At 42.8% G+C, this 26,514-nt stretch overlaps 1 protein-coding gene across 1 annotated transcript in view; it reads left to right on the plus strand.

The window, feature by feature from the left end:
• Positions 1-763: 763 nt before the first annotated feature.
• PCLO (piccolo presynaptic cytomatrix protein) overlaps positions 764-26,514 on the plus strand; it is a 230,630-nt gene continuing 204,879 nt past the window's right edge. The window contains exons 1-2 of the mRNA XM_060275141.1: positions 764-1,018; positions 16,001-17,122. Of these exons, the coding sequence (XP_060131124.1) occupies positions 764-1,018; positions 16,001-17,122 (1,377 nt within the window). The remainder of the gene's footprint in view (positions 1,019-16,000; positions 17,123-26,514) is intronic.

Here is a 26,514-nt window from a genome sequence, read left to right on the forward strand (position 1 = left end):
TGCTGCAGCTTCTGCACCGACTGCAGCTTCTGGACCAAGCTCAAGCGATGCACCACATAGAGCACAAGCCCCATTACAGCAACCCCCTTTCAACTCATGAACCTCTACCTCTCCCCCCCCCCCCCGAACTGCATATATCTGCAACAGCCATGGGATGCTTTTCTTTCCAGTGCCCCTTTGATTCCTGCATTGCAGCGGGTTGGACTCGATGACCCTCTCAGGGCCCCTTCCAGCTCTACAATTCAGTGAGATTCTACTGACGTTTAATTGCATTTTGTCTCGTGCTTCTTCTTTTTAATCCTTTGTGCGCCGCTTGCTTTCTGTGCATTGCAGCGGGTTGGACTCGATGACCCTCGGGGATCCCTTCCATCCTTACCATTCTGTGACCAGACGGAGATCCATCCTGCCCCAACCGTGGGCGCGCGCCGTGCGGTTCCTTTAAGCGCTGCTGAGCCGGGCGGAGGATGCTGCTCCCGTGTGTGTGTGTGTGTGCGCGCGCGCGTGTGTGTGTAAAGGGGAGGAGGGGAAGCAGCCGGCCTCGTGCAACGAGCATGCGCTGTGCGCGGCGAGGAGGGAGGGGGCGGAAGAGCGCTCTCGGCTCCTTCTCGCCCTCCTGTCTGTAGAGCAGCAGTGACAGTGGGGGGACACCCGGCTCGGGAGCCATGCAGGCGTCCGCCGCCGAGCCCTAGCCTGCCTTTGCCTCTCCAGCAGCAGCAGCGGCAGCAGCGGGCTTCCCCTCATTGGACGGAGAGTCGAGCTCGCCATGGGCAACGAGGCCAGCCTGGAGGGCGGCGAGGGCTTGGCCGGGCTGCCCGAAGGCGTGGCCGGCGCGGCGGACGGCGGCTCTCCGCGGCAGCAGGGCCCCCCTTCCGGGGCCGCGGGGCCGGGCGGCGTGGCGGCGGAGCTGAGCCGGCTGAGCGAGGACGAGAGGAGGCAGATCGCCGCCGTCGTGTCAAGGGCGCAGCAGGGGCTTCCCGAGGGCGACGCGGAGGCCGGGAGGCTTCCTCAGCAAAGGCACGCCAAGGCCGGGGGGCGGGCTGGGCGAGGCGTGTCGGGGGTGGGGGGCGCCGGGGCGCCTTGGCTCCGCTTGCCCTGCCGGCGGGGCCGCCATAGCCGAGGCGAGGTCCTCCTCCTCCTCCTCCTCCCCGCTGAGGGGGCTGCCCGGCTGCTCTCGCCCTTCTTCGGGCCCGCTCACTTCCGCAGAGCGAATGGGGCGCGTCCCGTGCCAGACCCACCGGGGAGCGGGCTCTGCCGGCGTCGCCCCTGCTCGGCAGCTAAAATGGAAGCGCGGGGGGAGCCTCGCCGAGCGCTGCTGCTCCCCACAGAATGAGAGGGAGAGATTCTCAAGTTGAACGCCCGGCTATCTCTCCCTCTGTCTCTGGAGCTGGAAAGAAGGCGCTTGGCGTCGCCAATGCTGCCCCGAGGCCGCCTCGGACCCGCGCGCCTTGGCGACTCTCCCCCCGAGGGTCTAGGAAAGCGAACGGGGCGAAGGAGATGTGGCGTGTGCTGAGGCACTACGAACCTCCAGATCCGGGGGGGGGGGGTTCTTTGCTGCCTACACCTTTTTTGGGGGGTCGGGGGGGTCCTCCCATTTATGCTGCCAGATAATCGCGTTCACGGCGGAGCGGCGTCCACTGCTACCTCGCCTGGCCATTACGAGGCACGTAATTTCAATTTCCGCTGTCCGTGGTGCTGAAAACGCTCGCTTTTCCATGGAAGGCTTTTTAGTCTTATTTATTTTTGAGATTTCTCATCCCTTTCTATTGCGCCAGGAGATAGAGCTGTAGTGCAAAATATCTTATTTTCCCCTCCCCCTCTCCAGGTTCAAATCCTATCCTTCTGAATTGTTTATTTTCCTAAAGGAGCTACCTCACACCATATTGACATATTCCTCCTATTCTATTAACAGTTACCAGTTACGGTATGTTCCTATCTCATCCTAGATACGGTACTTTCCCATGTATATGACACCCCCATGTATAAGATACCCCTTATTTTGGGGGACTCCAAATTAAGGAAATACCCCTCAGCACTACCTGTGTATAAGACGAGCCCCAATTTTAAACCGAATATTTTGGTTAAAAAACCTAGTCTTATACACGGAAAAATATGGTAATTGCCAAATAAATTGTTATTCTGTAAAGCACATCAGCACTAGATGAACTGATTGATAAATTGAAATTAAATTAATTTAAAGCAATACATCTGGTTTGACATCTCCCCCCCCCCCCATTCTGTTTGGAACTATTTCTTCTTTTAAATTTCTGTTTTTTTTTGTTTTTTTTTTACTAATTTTAGGCATTCCAAAATTTATAAGAGAATGGGTAGGATGGCCACAAAAGATACACATGGTCATTTTTGTGACCCTCCATGTTCTCTGTTCACAGGAGTTTTGGAAATTTTCCTAGTGTGTCCAGGCCCTTGTACCTTTGTGATGTGACTATTAAGAATGCTCATTGCTGTTGATAAGTTATACAGTGCGCTTTGATTTCTCATCTCCCTTTTTCTCCACTCCTTTCCTGGATCTCTTTAAAAAACTATGTTTAAAATGTAGATAGACAGGCACATTTTCTCTCACACATGCACACTGCTTTAAAAGAAAAGCAAATGCAAAGTTTGCCTTAGAGTAGAAGTAAGTCCCCTAGTGAAATTGACTAGATCTGAAGCTACTTGTCTTGTGGTTCAGTCAATTTCCCACACCCTTAATGAAATGCAGCAGAAGTTAGAAATTAGAAAAGCTAGTTGACGACCTCAATATCAGCCTCCCTACCTGTTTGCACAGCTATCAAGCTACAGATTTTCGATCAGGATTAGACTGAATTTGCACCACAGTAGTAACCATCTGTTTACAGATGCTATCATATTAATAATAAAAACATCAGAAATATAATTTTAAGAGCCTCAAAATATTTCATTTATGAATAAATTATTATGAAACGATTTCATAATATACCAATTGCATTTGTAAAAACTTTCAGCTACCAGCTGCGATAAAAAAGTAATCCTTAATTCACACTGCAACAAAGAGTATAAAAGAATCCCTAAATCATATTTGGTGCTGGTGCTTATTTTATTGAAATAACATTAATGTGCTATCTACAGATTACCTCTATACCCAAGTGTGGAAAAATATACTGGATTTGTGGCACAGAGAGGGGCTTTTTCTGACAGCACAGGGAATAATGAGTCCTGTACTGAGGTTACCTCAAGGTCCATTTCCATCTTGCATATTAAATAACTTTGGCATGCTAATTTAAAATGGTTTATTATTTTAGATTAAACCTTGAATCATTGCTAAACTGTTCACATCAATATCTTTCCACCAACCTCAAGTAGTAGTAATAATAATAATAATAATAATCTATTATTTGTACCCTGCCCATCTGGCTGGGTTTCCCCAGCCACTCTGGGCGGCTTCCAACAATAAAATAAAATACATTAAAATGTCACAGATTAAAAACTTCCCTGAACAGGGCTGCCTTCAGATGTCTTCTGAATGTCAGGTAGTTATTCATCTCTTTGACATCTGATGGGAGGGCGTTCCACAGGGTGGGTGCCACTACCGAGAAGGTCCTCTGCCTGGTTCCCTGTAACTTGCCTTCTTGCACTGAAGGAACCGCCAGAAGGCCCTCGGTGCTGGACCTCAGTGTCCGGGCAGAACGATGGGGGAGGAGACACTCCTTCCAGTTCCAAGTAGTGGCATGCAAGTTATCCTTTTAGTTCAACAGTTTGCAAGGGAAGTGCACTATCTGAGAAGAAAATTCAATGTATTTGTGTTGCCAATATAGATTCAGTTTCATCTCTAAAATCACAGGATTTTAATTTGGTTTAAATTTCCATGATAGATTGGCACTCAATCCATCTTGTAACAGTTTTTACTTCAGCAGTAAACTAAGAAAGCAAAAGCTTTTTATTAACAGTTTTTAAAATAATAATAATAATGTATTAAATTTGTATATCACCCTTCATCCGATGTTCCCAGGGTGGTTCCACACACCTTTTGGAAGTAAACCTTCCATTCAATGTGAATTAACAAATGACACAAGTGGAAAAAACTGTCATTTCACCTGCTTTGTGATTTATGTATGCAATTATTTTATTTCTGTCCTTCAATTAAATAGTTTTCAGAACAATTGTCAATGAAATATAAAACAATAACACCATTGCCACAATTGCTGTTTATAGCTGAGGTTAAAATCCATCCAGCAAAGATGAGATTAAAATCACTATGAGTAGCCTTGGAAAAATTTTTTAAAGCTATTACATTCTGCCCGGACACTGAGGTCCAGCACCGAGGGCCTTCTGGCAGTTCCCTCGTTGCGAGAAGCCAAGTTGCAGGGAACTAGGCAGAGGGCCTTCTCGGTGGTGGCTCCTGCCCTGTGGAACGCCCTCCCAACAGATGTCAAAGAGGAAAACAACTACCTGACTTTTAGAAGACATCTGAAGGCAGCCCTGTTCAGGGAGGCTTTTAATGTTTAATAGATTACTGTGTTTTATTTTTCTGTTGGAAGCTGCCCAGAGCGGCTGGGGAAACCCAGCCAGATGGGCGGGGTATAAATAATAAATTATTATTATTATTATTATTATTATTATTATTATTATTATTATTAGTGTATAAAGTATAGCAGCACAGGCAGCTGGCAGGTCTCTAACAAGAGTGAATTCTAGAAATGGTGAATCAGAACCAAGAATGGCCTCTCTTCTATCACCTCCAGCCTCATGCTAGAGATGGCAGGGACACCTGGAATAAGGCTTCCAAGGCATATCTTAATTCATCCGCTAGTGTGCCCCATAAACATGTTTCCCTCCTTAATGTAATTTAAAAATGACCATAGTGGCTGATACTGTAATATTATTTAACTCTGAAATAGAGAATAACTCAGACGTTCTTCTAATTTATAGCATTGTGAAAATACCTAGGGACACATGGGAACACAGAGATGGTGGGGAAGCATGCAAAGGTGTTCCTTAAGATCAGGGCTAGCCGACCCATGAATCAAGTTGAGGCAGCTGCCTCAGGCAGCAGATCCCAATGTTGATCTTTCACTCCCCCCCCATTGTTTCTGATGTAGATCTTCACTCACCCCTTCTTTCCTTGAGGAAAAGGGTACCATTTTGGGGTGCTTCTCAAGTGCCAAAATATCTTGGGCCAGCTCTGCCTAAGGTAGCTGAGTACTCTCTCAAGTATATCAACATTCCTTTAGGGTTTGGTTTGTATACATAGGCAAACTTGGCCCTCCAGATGTTTTGGGACTACAACTCCCATCACCCCTAGCTAACAGGACCAGTGGTCAGGGGTGATGGGAATTGTAGTCTCAAAACATCTGGAGGGGTGAGTTTGCCTATGCCTGGTCACCTCTAATGGTCACTTCTAAAACAAAATAAAAAAATTCCTTCAGTAGCACCTTAAAGACCAACTAAGTTTTTATTTTGGTATGAGCTTTCGTGTGCATGCACACTTCATCAGGTGCATGCACACGAAAGCTCATACCAAAATAAAAACTTAGTTGGTCTTTAAGGTGCTACTGAAGGAATTTTTTCATTTTGTTTCGACTCAGACCAACACGGCTACCTACCTGTAACTTCTAAAAGAGTTATCTTAAATGCAATCTAAATGTATCTTGAGATGTCATATTCTCTAAACCTAAAACAGTCACCGAAGTATTTAATATGCCATGAAGATTGTTTGATAGGCCTTAATAGTAAATGATGAACTTTTATTATGTAGTCAGCAAGAATCCATATGTAATGAGATATAATCAATTTTTTATTTGCTTACATTACATGGGCATTGCATTGTCCTTGCCTCCACATCTTAGACAAGTGGTGAGCAGCAGCAGGGAATAAAGTTCTCATTTGACTTTGGCTTAGAAACAACAAGGTTGTTATGGGCCTCTATTCTAGTAAAGATTTGTGTATATTCATTTATTTCTGATATCTTTATACCACCCTTCAGTAAAATATCCAAGGGTCATTTATATAAGAAAGGGGGGAGCATCTCTTTACAACTTGACAGAAGTAAGCAATGTACCTTTTGTTGTAAAAAAAAAAAAAGAGGGCTGGTGGGTTCCTGCTTTCTTCATTTCTCTGTTGATCTACTATCTTCAGGCTAGGGACAAAATATAAGCAGTTAATTTTGCCTCATGTCTGTTCGAACAATTTTAAGGAAATGATTCTTAAAAGTAATTTTATGAAAATTATTCTTAAACTCCACTCTGCGGATCAGCACAGCCCTCAGAACACTTTGTTGTAGTACCCAAGGCAAGATGAAAACAGGAGTATTTTTGACCAGCAAATCATAGTGGATGCTTTCTAAAATTCATGTTTTTTGCTGCACACTTGGGATTAAGGGAATGGAATATTGTTGCCAGGCAGCAGGTAGACACTTCTAAGCTTGCAAGTGCTCCACATCAGCCATAAAAAGTGATCTAGCGCATGCACAGACCTAACCACCCACTGTGATGCATTTGAGTTTTAATTCAAAAGCCTTCCAAGGCCTTGCATATTGTGGACATAACATGTTTTCATTTTAAACCTAGAACAAGGAAGCCTAAAAGAGTTTTAAGAACAGCTGGTCGAGGTTGTAGTTCAAAGCATACTTACTAGAGTCCAAATCTCATTGACCTCATTGGTACTTACTTCTGTGTAAGTATGTTTAGGATTGTGTTGCACTAGCTTCAGAAGAGGAACAGCTAGCCTCCTAATGCAAAAGAGCAAAATTAAAAATGACTGACGGTCATATTGTGACACATGTTTTTGTTAGCAAGACCTCTAAGTAGGCTGACATTAGGAAAACCTATAATTGTATTTAAAGCTTACCACTCAAAGCATGACACCACTCAAAAGACCTGTCAGTAGAATACCAAACTAAATGCTGCTTGGTCATTTTCAGTGAAGAATAGTAGACTATTCTCAGAGGCTGGCCTCTATTCAGTTTACTGAAATTAATGGAGTCTTTAGTGTTGGAAAAGCGCCCTGGGGGTACCTGTAAGCCCCCAAAACTCTGAGCGTCCTCCAGTACAGGCAGCTCTGGAAAAGGCACCTCCCTTCTCTTCCAGTGCACTTCTAGCGGCATACATCAGAATGATATATGCACACTAATCTTCTGGCAAAACACATCAAGAAGAGTGAGACATCGTACAGCTAATCTTCTATTTATTTACACACTATGTGCAGACAAAAGCATAATGGCATCCGTTCTCTCCAGCTCCGAGAGAACAAACAGAAAGAAAGAAAAGCGAAAGTACAGTGTACCCGCAGCGGAAGAGATAAGACTGCCTTCCTTTCCCAGACTTGTCCCAGACAGGCATGTGATTTACAACAACCTCATTTGCAGCATCAGAGGAGTGAAATTGCTAACATTTAGAAGTGGGGGTAGTTTCGTAGGCAGGAAAAGTCGGATGCCCTCTAGTTGTTACAATATTCTTAAATCAGTATTTCATTTCTCAGGTGGTTCATAGATACTGCCTTTGTTGACATGACTTTTATTTGTGCGCCTTGGTGGGGCTATTCATGAGATGCATGTTCATCAAGTGATGACTTGCATGTGTGTAATGACACATGGCATATCAAATGCCACAGGCAGAGACTAGTGGATGTTATTCATTTGTGAGAGACCCAATGCTGCACATATTTTTCTGAAGAGGGGGAAAACCTAGCTTCCAGCAAGATACAGGTAGGTAGTCGTGTTGGTCTGAGTTGAAACAAAATAAAAGAATTCCTTCAGTAGCACCTTAAAGACCAACTAAGTTTTTATTTTGTTATGAGCTTTCGTGTGCATGCACACTTCATCAGATACACTGAAACAGAAGTCACCAGACCCTTATGTATATTCAGAGGGTGGGGGTGATGGGAATGGGTGATGGGCTGATAGGAGTGGTAAACCTGTTGAAGACTGTTAACGACTGTTAATGACTGCAATTGGTCTTGCGGGGGGGGGGCGGGAAGCAAGGGCTGAGGTGCTAAGGAAAGCTTGATCATGTATAATGAGATAAGAATCCTGTGCCTCTGTTCATTCCAGGTGGCTCCATGGTTTTAAGCTTGCTAACGAGTTGCAATTCAGCAACTTCTCTTTCCAGTCTGTTTCTGAAATTTTTCTGTAATAAAACAGCTGCTTTGAGATCTTGTATAGAATGTCCTGGGAGATTGAAGTGTTCTCCTACTGGTTTCTCTGTCTTGTGATTTCTGATGTCAGATTTATGTCCATTTATCCTTTGGCGTAGGGTTTGGCCTGTTTGTCCAATATAGAGAGCTGACTGGCACTGTTGGCATTTGATGGCATACACAATGTTAGAAGATGAGCAATTAAATAGTCCTGAGATGGTATGTTGGATGTTGTTGGGGCCAGTAATGGTGTTGTCCGGGTGTATGTGGCAGCAAAGTTGGCATCTGGGTTCCAGCAAGATGTTGTTCATAAGGTATGTCCCATAGCACTAATTTATGGGAGATTGATTATGCTGAAGCAGCTGTAGTTTTATAGGGGAATTCAGTGCCTGCTGTTTCAAAGAGTTAACAAAGTATGGTTTGGGCTGGGTGGTTGTAAAGCTGTTTTAGAGCTATGAGTTGGGAAATATTTTTCATTTATTTCATAAAATTTATGCACCCTGGATCATAAAAAATAAAAGTGGTTTACAAAAGATAAAACAGTAAAATCAAGAAAAAATAATAATACTACTTATAAAACATACAAAACACCAAAACAGATTAAAATTAATCTCAATTTTGTAAGCATTTGGGTAAGCATCTGGGTACGCTTTTCTCAACAGGTACTGAAAAGAGTACAGTGAATATCCCAGAGGAAGGGAAAATCCTAGTATATTCAGACGCACATTCTTTTGACTAGGAGTCCCTATGTTAAACTCAGAGTGTAAGAAACTGCTTTGTGCAAGTATCTTTGTTTACATGTCATCAGTAGAACATGAGACTCCTATTCTTAAAGTTGTGCTTTGAGCCCCACATTGGGAAAAAGATTCGTGAGTAACGGGGTTGGACAAGATGACCCTCATGGTTCCTTCTAGTGGTTTTTTTTTTCTGGGGGAACGCAGGGGTATGCATACCCCTAAACATTTTGTGAATCTAAATTTGGCCTCATTGAGGGGCAGTATTTCAATATGCGTAGGAAAATGAGAGTGCCCTTAAATATTTTTTAGAAGAAAAAAGCACTGGTTCCTTCCAACTCTACAATTATAGTTTTTTCCCTCTGATAAGAGTTTAAGAGTTCAGTCCACTGACATTATGGGTTGACAATCGGTTATAAGGGTGGTTAACCATTGCCATGTCTGCTAAATGATCCAATTTTTGCCTTCTTGGAAGCAATAACTTATAAAAAGCTTCTGTGGTATAAATGGTGTGCTATGAAATTCCAAAGATGATTTCGTTGGGCTGTGCCAATTACAAAAACAAAACAAAATGAAAAACACCTAACCTAAGAAATTCAGAGATTCCCAAACAACAACAGATGGGACAGGTTTTTAGATTGTGGTTGTATATATCCTGAGAAGTATCAATGTTATTAATCTCTTATCTTCATAAGCAATAGAAACACGACATTCTTACCAGTGCATGAATTAGGAATTGCTTTTTAGCATTAAGTCGTTCAGTAAAGAAGTTCCTATTTTTAAAATTTCACTTTTATGTCGTGCCCATTTGTGGTTTAAGCCAGAGCAACCAAAATGGTTCCCATGCTGGACTTGAACCGAGGCTCAAAGCCAGAATGGATCTAAATATTTGGCATCCTCCAAGACTGCCTGTAGCTGGCAAAACCACTGTGTCTAAGACTTTGCTCAAGTATGGCAAATATGAAACTGGGTGTTTTTCTAAAGCTGATAGATCCGGACCAAATATGCTTCTTTGATGGTATTTTCCCTTTCTTTCCCGAAACTGAGTTTTCTGCTAGTTGGAAAGATAAATATTGAAGCATTGTTGTTGTTTAGTCGTTTAGTCATGTCCGACTCTTCGTGACCCCATGGACTATAGCACGCCAGGCACTCCTGTCTTCCACTGCCTCCCGCAGTTTGGTCAAACTCATGTTGGTAGCTTCGAGAACACTGTCCAACCATCTCATCCTCTGTCGTCCCCTTCTCCTTGTGCCCTCAATCTTTCCCAACATCAGGGTCTTTTCCAGGGAGTCTTCTCTTCTCACATGGAGAGCGTGATAGTGATGGTCTTCTTCTGTTCTTTAATCCTATCATCTCAAATCCAGAGATATTCTGTCTCTTTACATGAAGGTTGCTTTTCTCTATCATGGCTAATAGGGCTATATTTTATGAACTTGTCTGTTTTTGTTTGTTTGTTTGTTATTTGTTTGCTAGTACCCATCAGAACATATTGTGGCTATTAATTTGAGGGGTCCAATCAGTGTTAGTGCTTATTTGGCTATTTCCCAGACAATGCACCAATGCTGGGTCCTCTAAACAGGGTTTGCTCAGTGAGACCGGAAGTAAACCAGTTATAAAGGCCATAGATTCAAATTTGTAACTGAAATGAAGCAATGGATTTATTGTTGTACAATGCTTCATTTCAGACATTATTATCTTCATATAGCAGATAATGGTACTATGAAATCTGAAGCAAATAAAGAAACTTAACACAATGTAATATAGCAGCATAGTACCTTTAGAAAATATTTAAAAATATAAACGAATTAAAAATGGCACAAGAATAGCATTGGCAAAGCAACCAATCATTATGTGATTCTAATTGACGTTTTGGCCTCTTGACTTCCTCTAGCCCATTTAGTGCTGAAGTAGAATTTCTAAGCTCCTTGGCACATCCTGATTTGTAAGTTTACGAAGATAGCATTTTGGAATATAGTTCAGAGTTACTCAGCCAGTATCCTGTGGATGAGGACCTGTGAAAAGGTTAGACAGGCAGCAAGTAACAAAGAAGAGGTAGAGGTAGAGATGCAACAGTAAGCAAAAGGACAGAAATACCTCTTAGAATGATAAGGAAGCAGACCAGGAATACGGAATTTTACATCAATTTCATTACCTACATAGGTGAACCCGAGTAACCTATGCATTGTGGATTACCATAACCTGGGAAGCAATGACTGTGACCTTTGCTTATCCAGCATTTCTTTACTCAGGGTGCTTTCTAGCATATTCCATTTTCTACTGAACATTTCAACAATGCTTGTAATTCCACATCGTTGTGACGTGGTTCCCCCCCCCCCCTTTTGGATCTCACTCTGCTGATGTTATCTTTTATCTTATCCAAGATGTCAAGTTTTCACTCTACTGTCACTGAGAGTCAGCAAAGTCAGTTCCAAGCACTTTTGCAGAATATTGGCACAGAATTGAACTTGTCATCCATTTTGGTCTATCGTGGCTGATTTTTGCTGTCATTGTTTCCACAGTAGTTTAGGAGGGTGTTGTGTTAATGTTGCTGATTTGTTGTGTGAAGAAAGTGTCTCTGAGTTCTGGTATTACAGAAGTGGGGGGTGGGAATCCTCAAACATGACTTATATCAGTGCACTTACAGTGGTACCTCGGTTTATGAGCACAATTGGTTCCGGAAGTCTGTTCATAACTGAAGCGAACTTTCCCATTGAAAGTAATGGAAAGTGGATTAATCCGTTCCAGACGGGTCCACGGAGTACTCAACCTGAAGCGTACTTAACCCGAAGCATGGGTGTAATTGGTTCCAGAAGTCTGCTCATAAACTGAAGTGTTCATAAACTAAAGCGAACTTTCCCATTGAAAGTAATGGAAAGTGAATTAATCCATTCCAGATGGGTCCGCGGCGTTCGTAAACCGAAAATTCGTAAACCGAGGTGTTTATAAACCGAGGTTCCACTGTAGTTTCCTTGCTCTCATCTAGAAACATGTAAAGGAACTTGCCTGAAACTAAATTGTAATCAGGAATGTCCACATTTGTCAGCAGTGGTAAGTATGTTGTAGTAATCCTTTTGGGAAAGATTTGCTCAAAATCTAATATCCTTTTAAAACTGTAAAAAAAAATTAAATCTTAGCTCTTGGCTCATTTAGTTAACTGGGAAAAGATACAGCAACTAGCCTGCTTAAGAAAGAAAGCTACACATTGTTCCTTTAATTAAAAACACACACATTTAAATAACAGATTTTATCAAAGCATCAAAATTCTTTATCCCCCCCCATCATCTTCCATTTTATGATAGTTCCACCAATGTATTTTTGTGCTTAGAATACAATTTAATTCTAGATTGTTCATGCAAGTGAAATTGTGTAGGAGGTGAGACATATTCAACATTTTTAATTTTTTTAATAAATACTTTCCATTCCTGGCACATTACCATAGTATGTGATTTCTTTGAATGATGTTGGTGAAGAAAATATTTAGTTTGCTAATATTAAAGTAACACCATCTGCCCGGAGTGCCAGCTTGGCCCTGCGACTGTGTGTACTCGGGGCCGTGGGTACAATGCAGGGTGCCTGGCCCCTTCATGGGGGCTTTTGTGGGTGCTTGGGCACTCAGGGCCCCAGGGAGTTGGCACCTATGCCACCTGCAAAAAGATTTATTTTATGTCTCAAATCTGTGTATTTTATTCCTTGTACCAATTGATTTCGATAGATTTTATTTGTCGTAGGCTCCATACAAGGGCCAAAAATGAGGGGTGACAAGGTGCAAACGTTGAATTTGGGTGTGTCCCAGGCATTTAGTTGCGTAGAGGCTAAGTTACCTTTATATAACTGCTTTTAAAGCTGCAATGAATAGCCTCTGGAAATGATTTTTTTTGGGGGGGGGTGAAGGTAAAGCATATTTGAAACTTAACCTGTCAAATGCCTTGCAGTGAACATCCAGTGAATGTTTAATCCAGTTTGGGGAAGGGGGGGATTCTCATCAGATCAGCAGCATCAAGAATATCTTTAAACCAGATTTGGCGCAAATCTTTTCCTTGATTTCCCTCTCATATCCATTTTTGTTTCATTGATCCAATCTAAATAGCCACCCAGAATTGCAGTTCTTTTTGCAAATTGTGTAAGTCATTGAAGAGTTTGCTGTAAAATATTTATTTGACCATTATTAGGGATAAACATTGAGCCTACAGTAATTTCAAGATTTTGCATTAATCCTTAGAGTCAAGTAGTGTATCTTGAACCATGAAACCTAGGCTTATTGACAGTCCAGATTGCTATCTCTTTTTCTGTGGACTTGCCTGGAACCATATGCCATTCACCCTACGTACAAGAAATCAGCTGTTTTACATATTTGGATATTATTATTATTATGTAGTTCCTTTCTGGGGCTTCATTTTTTAAATACTGACCATACTCATTTTCCTCTTCACCTTGTTACCTAGACCATTCACTTCCCATGTGCAGACTTTTAGCCCCCATAATATTAATACCGGAGTTCTTTCCACTAATCAGAAATACAGAATACTTATAATTAAGCCAAAGGTTTGGTGTCATCAGGTAAGGGATCCCGGTGGCGCTGTGGTCTAAACCACACTGAGCATCTTGGGCTTGCCAATCAGAAGGTCAACAGCAGGGCCGGCTCTAGGTAGACCCCTGGTGGCGCAGGGCACCACGGCGCCGGCCTGCCAGGAGGGTGCCACGAGCTGCGCCCGCCCGCTGGCCCGCTGGCCCGCCGGTCCGCCGCGCAGCTGCGTTTGTGGCAGCCGCGCTACGCGCAGCGCCCACCCACCCACCGCGCTGGGAAACGGGGCGGGAGGGCGCCGGAGAGATTGCGCTGTGCCTGCCCGCCCGCCCGCCGCGCAGCAGCGCCTGTGGCAGCTGCGCTGCGCCCACCCACCCACCACGCTGGGAAACGGGGCCAGGGGCGCTTAAGACGGCCCTGGTCAACAGTTTGAATCCGTGCGATGGGGTGAGCTCCCATTGCTCTGTTCAACCTAGCAGTTCAAAAGCCTACCAGTGTGAGTAAAGAAATAGGTACCACTGCAGCGGGAAGATAAACAGCATTTCCATGCACTCTGGGTTTCCGTCACGATGTTCCATTGCACCAGAAGCAGTTTAGTCATGCTGGCCACATGACCCGGAAAGCTGTCATTGGACAGCTCTCTTGGCCCGCTCCTTTGGACAGCTCCCTTGGCCTGAAAGCGGGATGAGTACTGCACCCCATAGTCAAATTTGACTGGTCTTAACCATCCAGGGGTCCTTTACTTACATTCTATCATCAGATACTGAGAGACACCCTTATTTGCTAAAACTGGTTGGGTTGTAGCCCTCAAGAGTGGTTTTTGGTATGAGCTGCTGGGAGAAATCAGGAATTGTTTGACACTAAATTCCAGAGACATTTCAAATATACAAATGATAGCACATAACAAAAATGCACATGGAACATGCACACACACCCCAATTTTACTCTCTTCCTACACTCAATATAAATCCAGAGTCTGCCCATTTCCTCAAGAGAGGTAATGATGGATAGGGAATTTAGGTACAGTGCATTTCAACCACCTTCTCCCTAATACTGCATCTGCTATCCTATATTGTAGCTCAACAGAAAAAACAACTTTAAGTTTCCTTCTAGTATTTGACTAATTCAAGCCCTTCAATTATTCCTTACGCAATGACTCCCTATCTTCCTTTGAGGAATGAGCTGATTTTCGTGCCATTAGAGAACCTTCCTCTTGGCTTTCCAGGCCACTCTTGGGTGAATCAGAGCCCCAGGGAGTAAAGTAAGGTGTAATGTGCTTTTCCTTACCCCCTCCAAGGCTGTGGATCATTTCCTGTCCAGACGTTTATAGGAAAATGCTTTTGTCTGTCTAATTTGAGTTGTTGGCTATATTTTAAGCAGACGGTATAAACTGCCATCTTGAACAATGATGTATTTGCTCCTCAATAACAGCTTCTGGATGAAACCTTTATGATATGTGTAGAGGACATGCTTTGGAGGAATTTAGGAATACACAAATAACTTGGAAGACCTCCAGTAAGAATCCACCGTTATATGAAACACGCCAGCTGAAAATATTAACCAATTAAAATAACATATTTTGCATTTGGAGAATTCAAATATAGCATGCTCTATCTACTATTTATTCAACTGTAGCAGTTCGTTTCTGATGAAACTCTTAATTAAAAATTATTGCGGAGTCACTTTATTGTTCTCAGAGCGGGGAATTTTTAATAGGTTAAATGTAATGAGTGCCATTTTAAAAAATTAATGTGCAGTGGGGAATAATGTCTTTGGGCATGTGTGGTTGTATTTAGATGCTGGAAAACCCAACAACATAACTCGTAGCACATGGAGGGGCTGAGGAATGTGGTACCCTCCGGAGAGAGAGAAATACATTGCATCTTAACATTGAAGCAGCAGCACAGTGATTCCTTATTGAACATAGCAGAATTTCCTGCTGGCATTCTTCCAAAGATGTAGCAACATGCAGAATTCTGTATTTCTGCTTTACCTAGAAGCCCTTTTATGGGTACCTTTTGCTATATGATGCAATTTATTTCATTAGCAATTAAAGGATGAGTATTTTATCAACACCTTCCTTAAAACATATTATTGCAATTAGGAGCTGGAACTATAGATTGTGGTTTTTAAGTACTTTCCCTGGTGCAGAGTTGAGGTTCTCAAACACTTCTGAATTTCACAACCTTATACAAATTATGACCCACCAAGCCAGTTGCAGTCCATAGACTGTGAGCAGTTGCAATTGGCAATGCAAAACTAGGAGATTTGGCTGCCACTTGAGAAGCCACAAGGGATTGTAGCAAACATCATGAATTTTGTGGATTCTCACACTTGTTGCTAATTTTTAAAATGTAATAGGGTCAGTGGGAAATGCCAGAAATCATTGTGTAACGTGCCTGCTTTGGAAATTTCCTTTTTCCTGTGAATGATGGGAAATGAGGTGGACATCTACTGAAGGCATTCTGCTTCCATTTAGATTTTATTATTAGGTGACAGAATTTTTTAAGAGTTCCTTTTAGGTCTCTTAAAAATGTAAGAATTTGCCACATTTTAAATGCTTACTAAAAGGTGTGTGTATTTGTGTGTATGTGATACGGTATTTAAACAATAATCTCTTTCCTTTTGCAGACATGCTCAGCTTGACAGCAGCCAACATCCAAGGCAACTAGGCAAGCCTCCAGGTGCTGGGCCCCCTACTCTTAGCAAAAGCAGAACAGTAGATACTTTGAAAACAGAGCAGCGCTTGCCTGGGAAGAGCCCGTCCTCTACAAGTTTGAGACAGTCTAAATCAAGAACTGATTTTAAAGACGACCAGAAGCCAAGTATGATGCCCAGCTTCCTCTCGGATGCCAACCCATTTGGCGCAGTCACTTCAGTCGTAAACAAATTCAACCCCTTTGATTTGATTTCTGACTCGGACACAGCTCAGGAGGAGGCCTCAAAGAAACCGAAGCCTACACAAAAGGAGCAGGATAAGCCTGAGCCGCAAAAGGGATCCACCAAGCAACCAGCACAACAGTCATCTCCAAAGGCAACAATTCCACAGCAGGGGGCTGACAAACCAGCCCCACAGAAAACAGGACCTTCCAAACAGGCACCCCAGCTGCAGCAGCAGCAGCCACCGCAACCACCCGGGGTGCCTAAGCAGGCTCAGAAACCAGGGCCTGGCCAAGCAAAAGGCCCACAGGCAGAAGCACCGAAACAGCAGCCAGGGCCACCAAAAGCTCAGTCACAGCAGCCAGAGCCTACCAAGCCTGTTCAGCAGCAGAGCTCTGTAAAACCTTCACCGCAACAACCAGGAGCAGCGAAAGCATCCTCGCAGCCACCTGATGGTGCTAAAACATCTTCCCAGGCGCCTTCTCCCGCCAAGCCAGCTGCCCAGCAAGGAACACCACCCAGCAAGCAGCCGTCTCAGCAGCCAGGAGGGCCGGCAAAGACTGCCCCGCAGGCAACAGGCCCCACAAAGGAACCTTCGAAGGCACCAGTTCAGCCAACTGGGCCTGCAAAGCCACCACAGCAGCAGGCAGGACCTACAAAACCTACCAGCCAACAGCCGGGACCTGAGAAACCGCCCCAGCCGCAACATGCTGCTTCATCTCAGCCTGGTGGATCGGCTCCAAAGAAAACCTTTTGCCCACTTTGCACTACCACTGAATTGCTGCTGCACACTCCTGAGAAGGCCAATTACAATACATGTACTCAGTGTCAAACTGTAGTTTGCAGTCTGTGTGGGTTCAATCCTAATCCGCATATCACAGAGGTAAGTGAATATTTAAACTACCAGCCATTGCCATAAAATTGAAAAGAAGATTTAATTTCATTTTGAACAAATTGAGTTTGAATGAGTTGAGGAGTTTACTTGCACATGACCTTTATGTGTATTGGCATCTAGATCATTGAGTTTCTGGGATATCTTGGAATTTTAGCCACTGAGAACACTGGCAATGACAGATAAACTGCCTAAAAAGGGCACATCTGGTGTTACTAGTCTTCCCCTGCAATACAGTGGACAATGCTGGATGTACTGTTGGGTTGCACAGAGTGATAGTTTGGCTTGACACACTGGGCTGGTACTCATGGGAACTGAGAGTGTTTTCTTGAACATGCCTCAGAATTCTCCATGGGGATGTGCAACAGATGCTCGAGTTCCTCTGCAGACAAATCAGTGTGAGGCTAGAAAGTTTGAAAATTCTGCATCTAGACAGTATGGGCCGTGAAGCAGAAAGTATTGTCAGTTTTTACTTTTTGATACTACTACTACTAATAATAATAAATAATTTGTATACCGCCCTTCATCTGTAGATTTCAGGGTGGTTCACAGCATAGGAAGTCAAGATAAAAAACACAAAATACATAATAAGAACAGAACAAACCAATAACCCCTCCCCCACTAGATAGAAGTGCACTGCAATTAGAAATATAGGGTGTGGGGTGTGGGTGGGTGGGGGTGTGTTGTTTTTTGGTAATTTGGTCAAAGAATAAAAAGGAGAATTCCCTGGCTGCCTAGATCTAGGTTTGGGGGCCAGTACTTTTTGGTGAGAGAGAACCCCAGCAGAGATTTCAAATCACAAAACATGCTGCAAAAAAAAGGTGTGGATATATAGGCTGTTAGACCTTTAAAATATCCCATTCTAAGCTGCTTCCAAAGTCCCTTACTTCCCTTGCCATAGAAAGAGACAACATGTTCGGTAAGTTAGAAAAGGTTTACTTACAAACCCTTCAAAGGTCAGATCCATATGCTTTTCCATGCAGTACCAAGAAAAGACAGACAGTATAACCTATGTTCCAAAATGGTAAATGTTTATAAATTACCTCTATAGAAACTCAAAGATGCCTTGCTTAAGCCACGCAGTATGGAGCATCCAGCTTACTGTTAGGGTTCACATGGTGGAAGAATGAGAACCAAGAGTTTGGTAACCCTTCTTTGCAAGGTGAGGGGGTGTTTGTGTGACCTAGCTAAGCCTATTCAGGACAGCTTACTCTATGGTTTTAACCCATTCTGGCATTAATTAGAGTTAAACATGTTGGTTATATGAGACTGGATAGATCCACATATATCTAGACCTCCGCTTGCCTTAAAGAAGTTGATGTAAAACTTTCGGTAAAACTCTATGGTGAGATTTGTTCTTGCTTTCTCTCTCTACTCTGTGGCAGCTATAAATCCCAACCCCCCCCCAGTTTGTCAGATAATGATTAAAGGTTATCCTTGCGTAGTATTGTGATGTGCTTTGAACTGCCAACTATTGACTCCATCTGCAGTGCATCCAGGAGGCTGGCCAAGAAGGGTGCCAAGAAGCTCTGTAGCCAAGAAGCAGTTGCAACAGATCTCTGCCTGTAAACCTGGATGCACAATTTGATTTTATCATTGTGCCTTCCGCTAGGAGATAGCATGACACTTCTTACCAAATCAGCTGAGGAATATATAATACTTTTCTCTAGAACAGTAACAACAAAATCCCACCATTATAGAGCTTCACTTCTTTATCTTTCATGTTACTTACTTGTCCCAGTGATAATTCAGAGGGTCCCAGGTTCAATCCCCAATGACACTTCCAGACAGGGTTGGGAGAGACTTCTGCCTGAAACTCTGGAGAGCTGCTGCCAGCCAGTGTAGACATTAGTGAGCTAGATGGACCAGTGGCCTGACTCAGTACAAAACAGCTTCCTGTGCTCCTATTTCAGTTTCTAGCCTGCCTATCAATTCATTCTCACAGAACAGCTTACAACGTAAAACATTGATATTATTAAAACAAAGCAATAGAATTGAAGCATCAAAACATTAGTAATACAGTTATCACTGTACATCAGTGCAGCAGAAGGTCATTGTGCAATTGGCCCCATCTGTTCCAGTGCCTTCGGAAGCCTGGGTGAAAAGCTGTGTCTTTATCTGACACTGAAAAGTAAGATAAAAAGGGAAGCAATTTTCCCAAGTGAGGTGCCACCATGGAGAAGGCCATCACTTAACTATGGGATAATGTTGGGAGTTACCAGAACATGGATTACTGTGGCTATGCTAGCTCTGTCCAGGGGGGGACTGAAATAGACATTCCTGGCCACTGAGACCACCTTGGCCTCAAGTGTCACACATGAACCAAGGGATACCTCCAAGCTAAACACCTGCTCCTTCCAGGGGAGCAAACCCTATTCAGAACTAGCAGTTTCCCTATTTCCTGGGCAAAATACTGCAACAAGAAACTGCAACATGCCATAGTTCCCTCTTGATGAAGTTACCAGTAATATATAACTGGAGCTCCACTCCTTCTTCCCATTACTCTGCTGATCAGCGGGAGGGTGTGTTGTGGGACCTCGTAAGATTGGGCAATGAGCCAGGAGCAGCTTAGAGGGTGCAGATCAAAAACCTCTAAACTAGAGTTGGAAAATAAGTGCATGTTTCTTGGAGACTATGCACACTGACCAGAGAATGAATGTATTGCCCAGAGAATGTACTGAATGCAGTAAAAATATGCACATTCCCCAAGGCCAGTTGGGGATTATGTATATTGACTGGGAAATGTGCACCATTCCTTCTTCACGGACCGATTGTATTCACGTTCTCGATGAGGCCCATTGAATGTGCACCATAGCCAACAGTTCGGCCCACAATTTACGGTACAATCCTAACAAACATATATATAACACCAGCATTCCAGAATGTAGGAGAGTAAGCCACTGTAAATGAGGCCTACAGTATTGCTGTGATTGCATCTATAGTCTTCTGGAGCAGGGGGGCAGGTAGGAGTGCAGACCTACCTATGGCATGGCCAAGCAAACCATTTCTTGAATTCAAGAACATAACATTACAACAGTGGTTGTCATCATAGCTGTATTGCATGATCTTTCTAGATCGAACTTGATAACAAAAGGCGGTTTATTCTGCATCTGGCATCTTGAATGACAATTATTTAGCTTCCTCTTTAATCCCAAATCTAAAATAGATTGCTACATTACACAGGGTTGCTTTGCACAAGACATGCTGCTCTACACTTAGACAAGATTGCTGTGCAATCTTAGACATTTGTTCATGCTGATAAATGTAGCATGCGAACAAGCTTTTGACGGTGGCTGCAGCTGGCAGCAATTTCTATGATCATGGTAGCCCTTTCTCCACACACTCTGATTGCAAAGGATTTTTGCCGGCTGCATCCACAAATGACTGGTTCATGTGTTGCTTTGTCCACTTCAATGCATAGCTAAGAATTACATTTGGAGAATAAAAAGTCTTGCATCAATTGGCTCATAACAGTAACATTGCCCACTGTTGTACAGAGAGTGCATGTTTGAATTGCAAACAGTGAAGAAGCCCTCCTGGTACAATCAAGTTTGGCAGTTGTGAGGCAATTGCTAGAAAAACGTGCACCCAAACTTGCATTTAAATCATGTGCATTTCTTTCTAAACTGTACATCTCTTTCCCTAACACACACATTTTTGTGTACATTCCTGAGCCAAAAACTTCATCACCAAATCTGCAGAGGTGTGCAGTCCAAAAGAAACCTGGGTTCCTATTTTTGCATTAGTCCAAATCAAGTCTGTTCGCCTAGAAGTGTGGACAGCATAACATTCTTCCTCGTCCCTGTTGTTCTGTAATGCAGCGAATCTCCGCCAGAACTGAGAGAAAGGTCAGTAGAGAAAATAGGAAGCCATCAGAGAAGACTGATTTTTAAATCACCAAGAAAATAAATAAACAAGTTAAATTTGGTGGTTATGGGATGTGTGTGAGATTTCCCCTGAATTGTCCTCACCAGGCACCTGCTTTCTGTGTTGCCTGTTTTACAGCTGTGGTGGCACTGCTTCTGGGGCCGGTTTCTTTACTGCAATGTTCCATTGTCAGTTCACTACATCCTCATGTAGCATCATAGGAAAGAAACTGCTTTGAGGGTTGCTGTTCTTAAGGGGGAGAAAGTACAGAGAACCGCCCCCTTGCATCAGAAGTAGCTCCTCCCCGAGCAGCGATGGAAGCGAGGGCTCTGAGGAGGCTAGTCAGGAAGTGGAGAGAGAGGGCCAGGGGGCTCCAGCAACATGAGAGAGCCCCGGCCACACAGGAGTGAGGAAAGGGAGGGGGAGAAGGGAGAAAATGAAAGCCTGGAGCGTAGATCCTTTCCTCCGGTTCCAGAATTACGCAGGAGAAAGAGAGGGAGGAGATTCACTGTCCCGAGACTACTATGTTGGAGAAGATCACGTGGGGGGGGGCAGTGCCGGATTCTGCATTGGACTGAGCAGACATGTTTTACACACACGGCTCACTGTAAATAGACTGCACTAATAAAAACTGTTTAAAGACAAGCATGCGGAGCGTCGTTACTCTAGTTACAAGAACCTCTGACAGGTACATAATTTTTTATTAAATAAAATAAAGAGAGAAACATTTTTGATACCTACCACTAGCTTTGTTCCCAACCCCCCAAATTCAAGCAACTTCGCTGGCTGAGAAAGTCTTGTAATTACTGGAGAGATCACTGGCTTTGTTTATAGGGATAGAGCGTAGATTTCATTGGGTGGCAGATTATACAGGGGTTACACAGAATAGAGCAGGACCTAGAACCTGATGCCTTTGTTGACATGCAAATTCCTTGTAGATATTACTAAGTGCACAATGCTAAATGTAGTACATGATCTAAAAAGGCATATTAATGTCTAATTTTTTGTATATAATGTATTTGTATATAGTTGTAAACCTGGTTTTAAAAGCCTAAAAGCTTATTTAAACAATTAAACAAGCATCAGGAGACACAGGGCAGGAATCAGCTAATGAACCCTGTCACCAGAAGCTCTTGAGCAAGGACAACCACTTGTGGAATGGGGCTTTCCCTCCCCCTCCCCCATCCTGTATGCCCTTTTACCCCCTGAAATTAGCGCTGGGAAGGGAGGTATTGGGAGAATCCCCAGAACAGGAGAGGAGGAATCATTCCATCTGGCAAGCTGAATTTCTTGCAAAGATGGTGTGTTTGTCATAGCACAAAACTGAATTTGTTGTTGTTGTTGTTGTTTAGTCATTTAGTCGTGTCCGACTCTTCGTGACCCCATGGACCAGAGCATGCCAGGCACTCCTGTCTTGCACTGCCTCCCGCAATTTGGTCAAACTCATGTTGGTAGCTTCGAGAACACTGTCCAACCATCTTATCCTCTGTCGTTCCCTTCTTCTTATGCCCTCAATCTTTCCGAACATCTGGGTCTTTTCCAAGGAGTCTTCTCTTCTCATGAGGTGGCCAAAGTATTGGAACCTCAGCTTCAGGGTCTGTCCTTTCAGTGAGCACTCAGGGCTGATTTCCTTAAGAATGGATAGGTTTGATCTTCTTGCAGTCCATGGGACTCTCAAGAGTCTCCTCCAGCACCATAATTCAAAAGCATCAGTTCTTCGACGATCAGCCTTCTTTACGGTCCAGCTCTCACTTCCATACATCACTACTGGGAAAACCATATTTAAATTCATTAAATTTCTATATTTATTAAATTTCTTCATCCAAGGATCACAGAGCAGCTTGCTATAACAAAACGACATAGTAAGAAACAAAAACAATACCCCCCCCCTCACAGTTTAAAAGGCCATTGATTGTTTAATTAGACAAAGGCCTGGGAGAAGAGGAATGTTTTTGCTTGGCTCCTAAAGATATATAACGAAGATGCCCGACGAAACTCCCTGGGGAAAGCATATATTATTTTTATTCCAATCCTCGTTTTTACCCATGATTTGTTCTTTACCTTGGAAAGCAGTCGTTAACTCATGTTTCATACTGGGTTATGCACTCAGTGCTAAAAGATTAAAAGTGAAGGCATTGCTTTTAAAATGTTTGGACTAAGTTCAGCCTTTTAAATTAGGCTGTTGTTGAAAATAAAACGTTACTATAGTATGCAAAACTAACAATTTAAATCAGGAGCTTGTTTTTTAAATATCTGGTTGTTATTATTTTTGTTATTATTTTTTTTAAAAAAATACCCACCTTTCTATTAGTTGTCCATTTATTACGTCCAGAATTTCCTAGACATATCCGGAATGCTGCAGCCGCAAGCAGTGTCTGGGCGGAAATTGGTGAAATGTCTGGGGAAATCCAGACATACGCCAGCCCATGTCGGCAGTGTCATTTTTGCTGATTTTTCTCAGAGATAGTTTAAAAAACATCCAATTTCTGTCAGGATTTTCTCCTTTTGAAATATGGCAACACTAATTTATCTACCATATTGTTTACAGCTAGGAATGAGGAACAATTAACTATCTTGCAACTCCCAGTTGACTGCACACATCTCCAGATTTTGCAGTGCCGTTTCTGTGCACAAAAATGGTATTTTCTATCAACGTTTTGTACAAGATGCATATTTTAGGATGAATGCATTGAAATGGGTATATTTTATGCAAAAGGAAAAAATGAACACAAAATCTGAACGATTTAAGTGTGGACTTTTGTGCTTCCTTTAATAAAACTCCACACAAAATGGATGAAAAGGACATGTGCTTGCATGAGCAAGCCTGAAATGGCACAGAATTCGGATCCCTGGTCCATCTCTAGTTACAACAAATATATAATTGTTATGGGCTTAGGAACCGCAGTTGCATATTTCTAAATGGCACTTCAATTTCTAGTTCATGTTAATTAGAAAGCATCTAGAGAATGGAAATGAAACAGCAACTATATAAACCATTGTGCAAAATATTATTTCAGTCTGTGAGGAATATGTCATCTATCAGGTTATTCCATTTTGGACACCATCTTCCTGTCTCTAGGCAGACATACTATTTCGCAAGGGAACGGATCACATTAAAACCAGAACTAAAACTGCAGTTTTTAGATTGCTTGATTACATACATATGGAAGAGGCCATCTGAATTTCATATTAATCCGTGCATAAATATAGCACTGCATATATGTGCTGTCAAGTAGATGAATTGATGAATTGATTTTTACACAGAGATATCCATTTCTTGACCATGCAAGGTAACCTCACGCAGACATGCAGTACCTGTTTTCTTGCCCCCAGATTAGAACTCTGATGTTTCCTTGAAAATCATGATTGGGGAGAAGCATGGATAAGTGACTCCCTATAGTGGAATGTTTATGATGATTCTAGTTGTAGTTCCCAGGTAGGATTCCAGAAGACAATTTGGCAGACTTAGCCATCTTTGGGATGGATGAATAAATCATTTATCTTTTTATTTATAGGAATGTTTATAGATAGCTTCTTCCTAAAAACATGCTGTTGGTGAGCAAAATATATAACAAGTACATTAAAACAATGCCTAAAATGTGTCAATTTTTTTCATTGTAGCAGTGTCAGTCACAGGCAAAACAGTAATTCATTTGACAAGAGGGGCCACTGTGGCTTCATCTGATCGCTTATCAATTGAAGTGTGCTGAGCCTGTTATTTAGGAAAAGGCATAGAGGAATTAGATACTTCCACCAATCAGGTTGCCTTCTGATTACAGGATGTTGTGGAAGATTCTTTGTTAGCCCCTCTCAGTATATTTTCATAATACCCTGTTTCTCATATTTTAAGACATACCCATAAAATAAGCCATAGCAGGATTTTTAAGCATTCAAGGAATATAAGCCATACCCCGAAAATAAGACATAGTGATAAGCGCAGCAGCAATGCCGGCCACGGCAGGAGGAGGAGGAAAAAAATAAGACATCCCTTGAAAATAAGCCATAGTGTGTTTTTTTGAGGAAAAAATAAATATAAGACGTGTCTTATAATATGAGAAACACGGTACATATATTATGGTGGTTCTAGCGTGCACCGGGTAAACTGTTGCTTTACCATCATTTAAGTCAGTTTGTATCCTGAAGTATGAAACCAAACTGGTCAAAATTCTTTCTCTGGAAATCCAGCCATAAGCTTTTGCAAGTGGGGTGAAGGATATGAACTCCACCAAACCACTTGGGAACTCTTGTTATGTATGGTTTGAAAAACCAGTGGAAGTATCTTTATAGGGAGCCTCTCTGCCCACAATGTCTCACTTGCCTATAACAAAAATATTAACATATAAAACCCAGGCAAGAAAAGGAAACAGAGAAATGAACACACCACTAGCTTTTGCCTGCCACTCTTCATCACAACAGCTATACTATTGCTAATTTCTGTTGCAATTCGTAAAACTAGAAATGACACAGCTCAGTCCTAACAGAGGCCATAATCTCAGCTACAAACTGACTTTCCAATCCTATAGTCAATGGATAGGGTTATTAATTGGTGAAGCCTGCAGGTACAGGAAAACAAGAGTACCACCTAATGCATGCTATGGGAACTTTAAAGCCCTGACATGGAAAAGAAGTTCCAGGACTGGGGTCTTGGTGTTTGGCCAGCTTACGGGTAGTTTAGATGAAGCCTAAACTACTATCTAAGGGACCCAGGTGGCGCTGTGGTTAAACCACTGAGCCTAGGGCTTGCTGATCAGAAGGTCAGCGGTTTGAATCCCTGTGACGGGGTGAGCTCCCGTTGCTTGGTCCCAGCTCCTGCCAACCTAGCAGTTCGAAAGCATGTCAAAATGCAAGTAGATAAATAGGAACCGCTACAGCGGGAAGGTAAACGGCGTTTCCATGTGCTGCTCTGGTTCGCCAGAAGCAGCTTTGTCATGCTGGCCACATGACCTGGAAGCTATACGCCGGCTCCCTTGGCCAATAATGCGAGATGAGCACGCAACCCCAGAGTCGGTCACGACTGGACCTAATGGTCAGGGGTCCCTTTACCTTTTTAAACTACTATCTGTAGTACATACAATTGTCTGACTCCTGTTCCTGCAAAGGAGATATATACCAGGCTTTCAGCTGTGTATACAGTACAGATGTGGGTCTGATACCTACACCATAATGCTCATTTATGCCCCTTTGAACCAGCTGGCTGCATCTTTCATCTTGATGTGGTTGCACATCCCAGCCCAGAGTTAACGGTTGTCTCAAGTGGATAGTTGCTCATGACAAGAGATGAATACAAAACACTTTCATTGGACTATTTTTAAAAGCAAAGACAGGCTAATTTTCATGTAAAACCCCACCTGGATTCCCCCCCCCTTCCCGGTTTGTTTATTCCTCTCTTTGTGCACCAAAATGCTTCTGAAATGTTGTGCTACGGCTAGCTTTTCCATGCTATCCTTCACCCCACTTGACCTCCTTCATCTGATGCAAAGCAATCACTTGAATTTGTCCCCTCAGAGATTTGTTTC

Source organism: Zootoca vivipara, chromosome 5 (genome assembly GCF_963506605.1).
Source record: "Zootoca vivipara chromosome 5, rZooViv1.1, whole genome shotgun sequence".
In the NCBI taxonomy this organism is placed as follows: domain Eukaryota; kingdom Metazoa; phylum Chordata; class Lepidosauria; order Squamata; family Lacertidae; genus Zootoca; species Zootoca vivipara.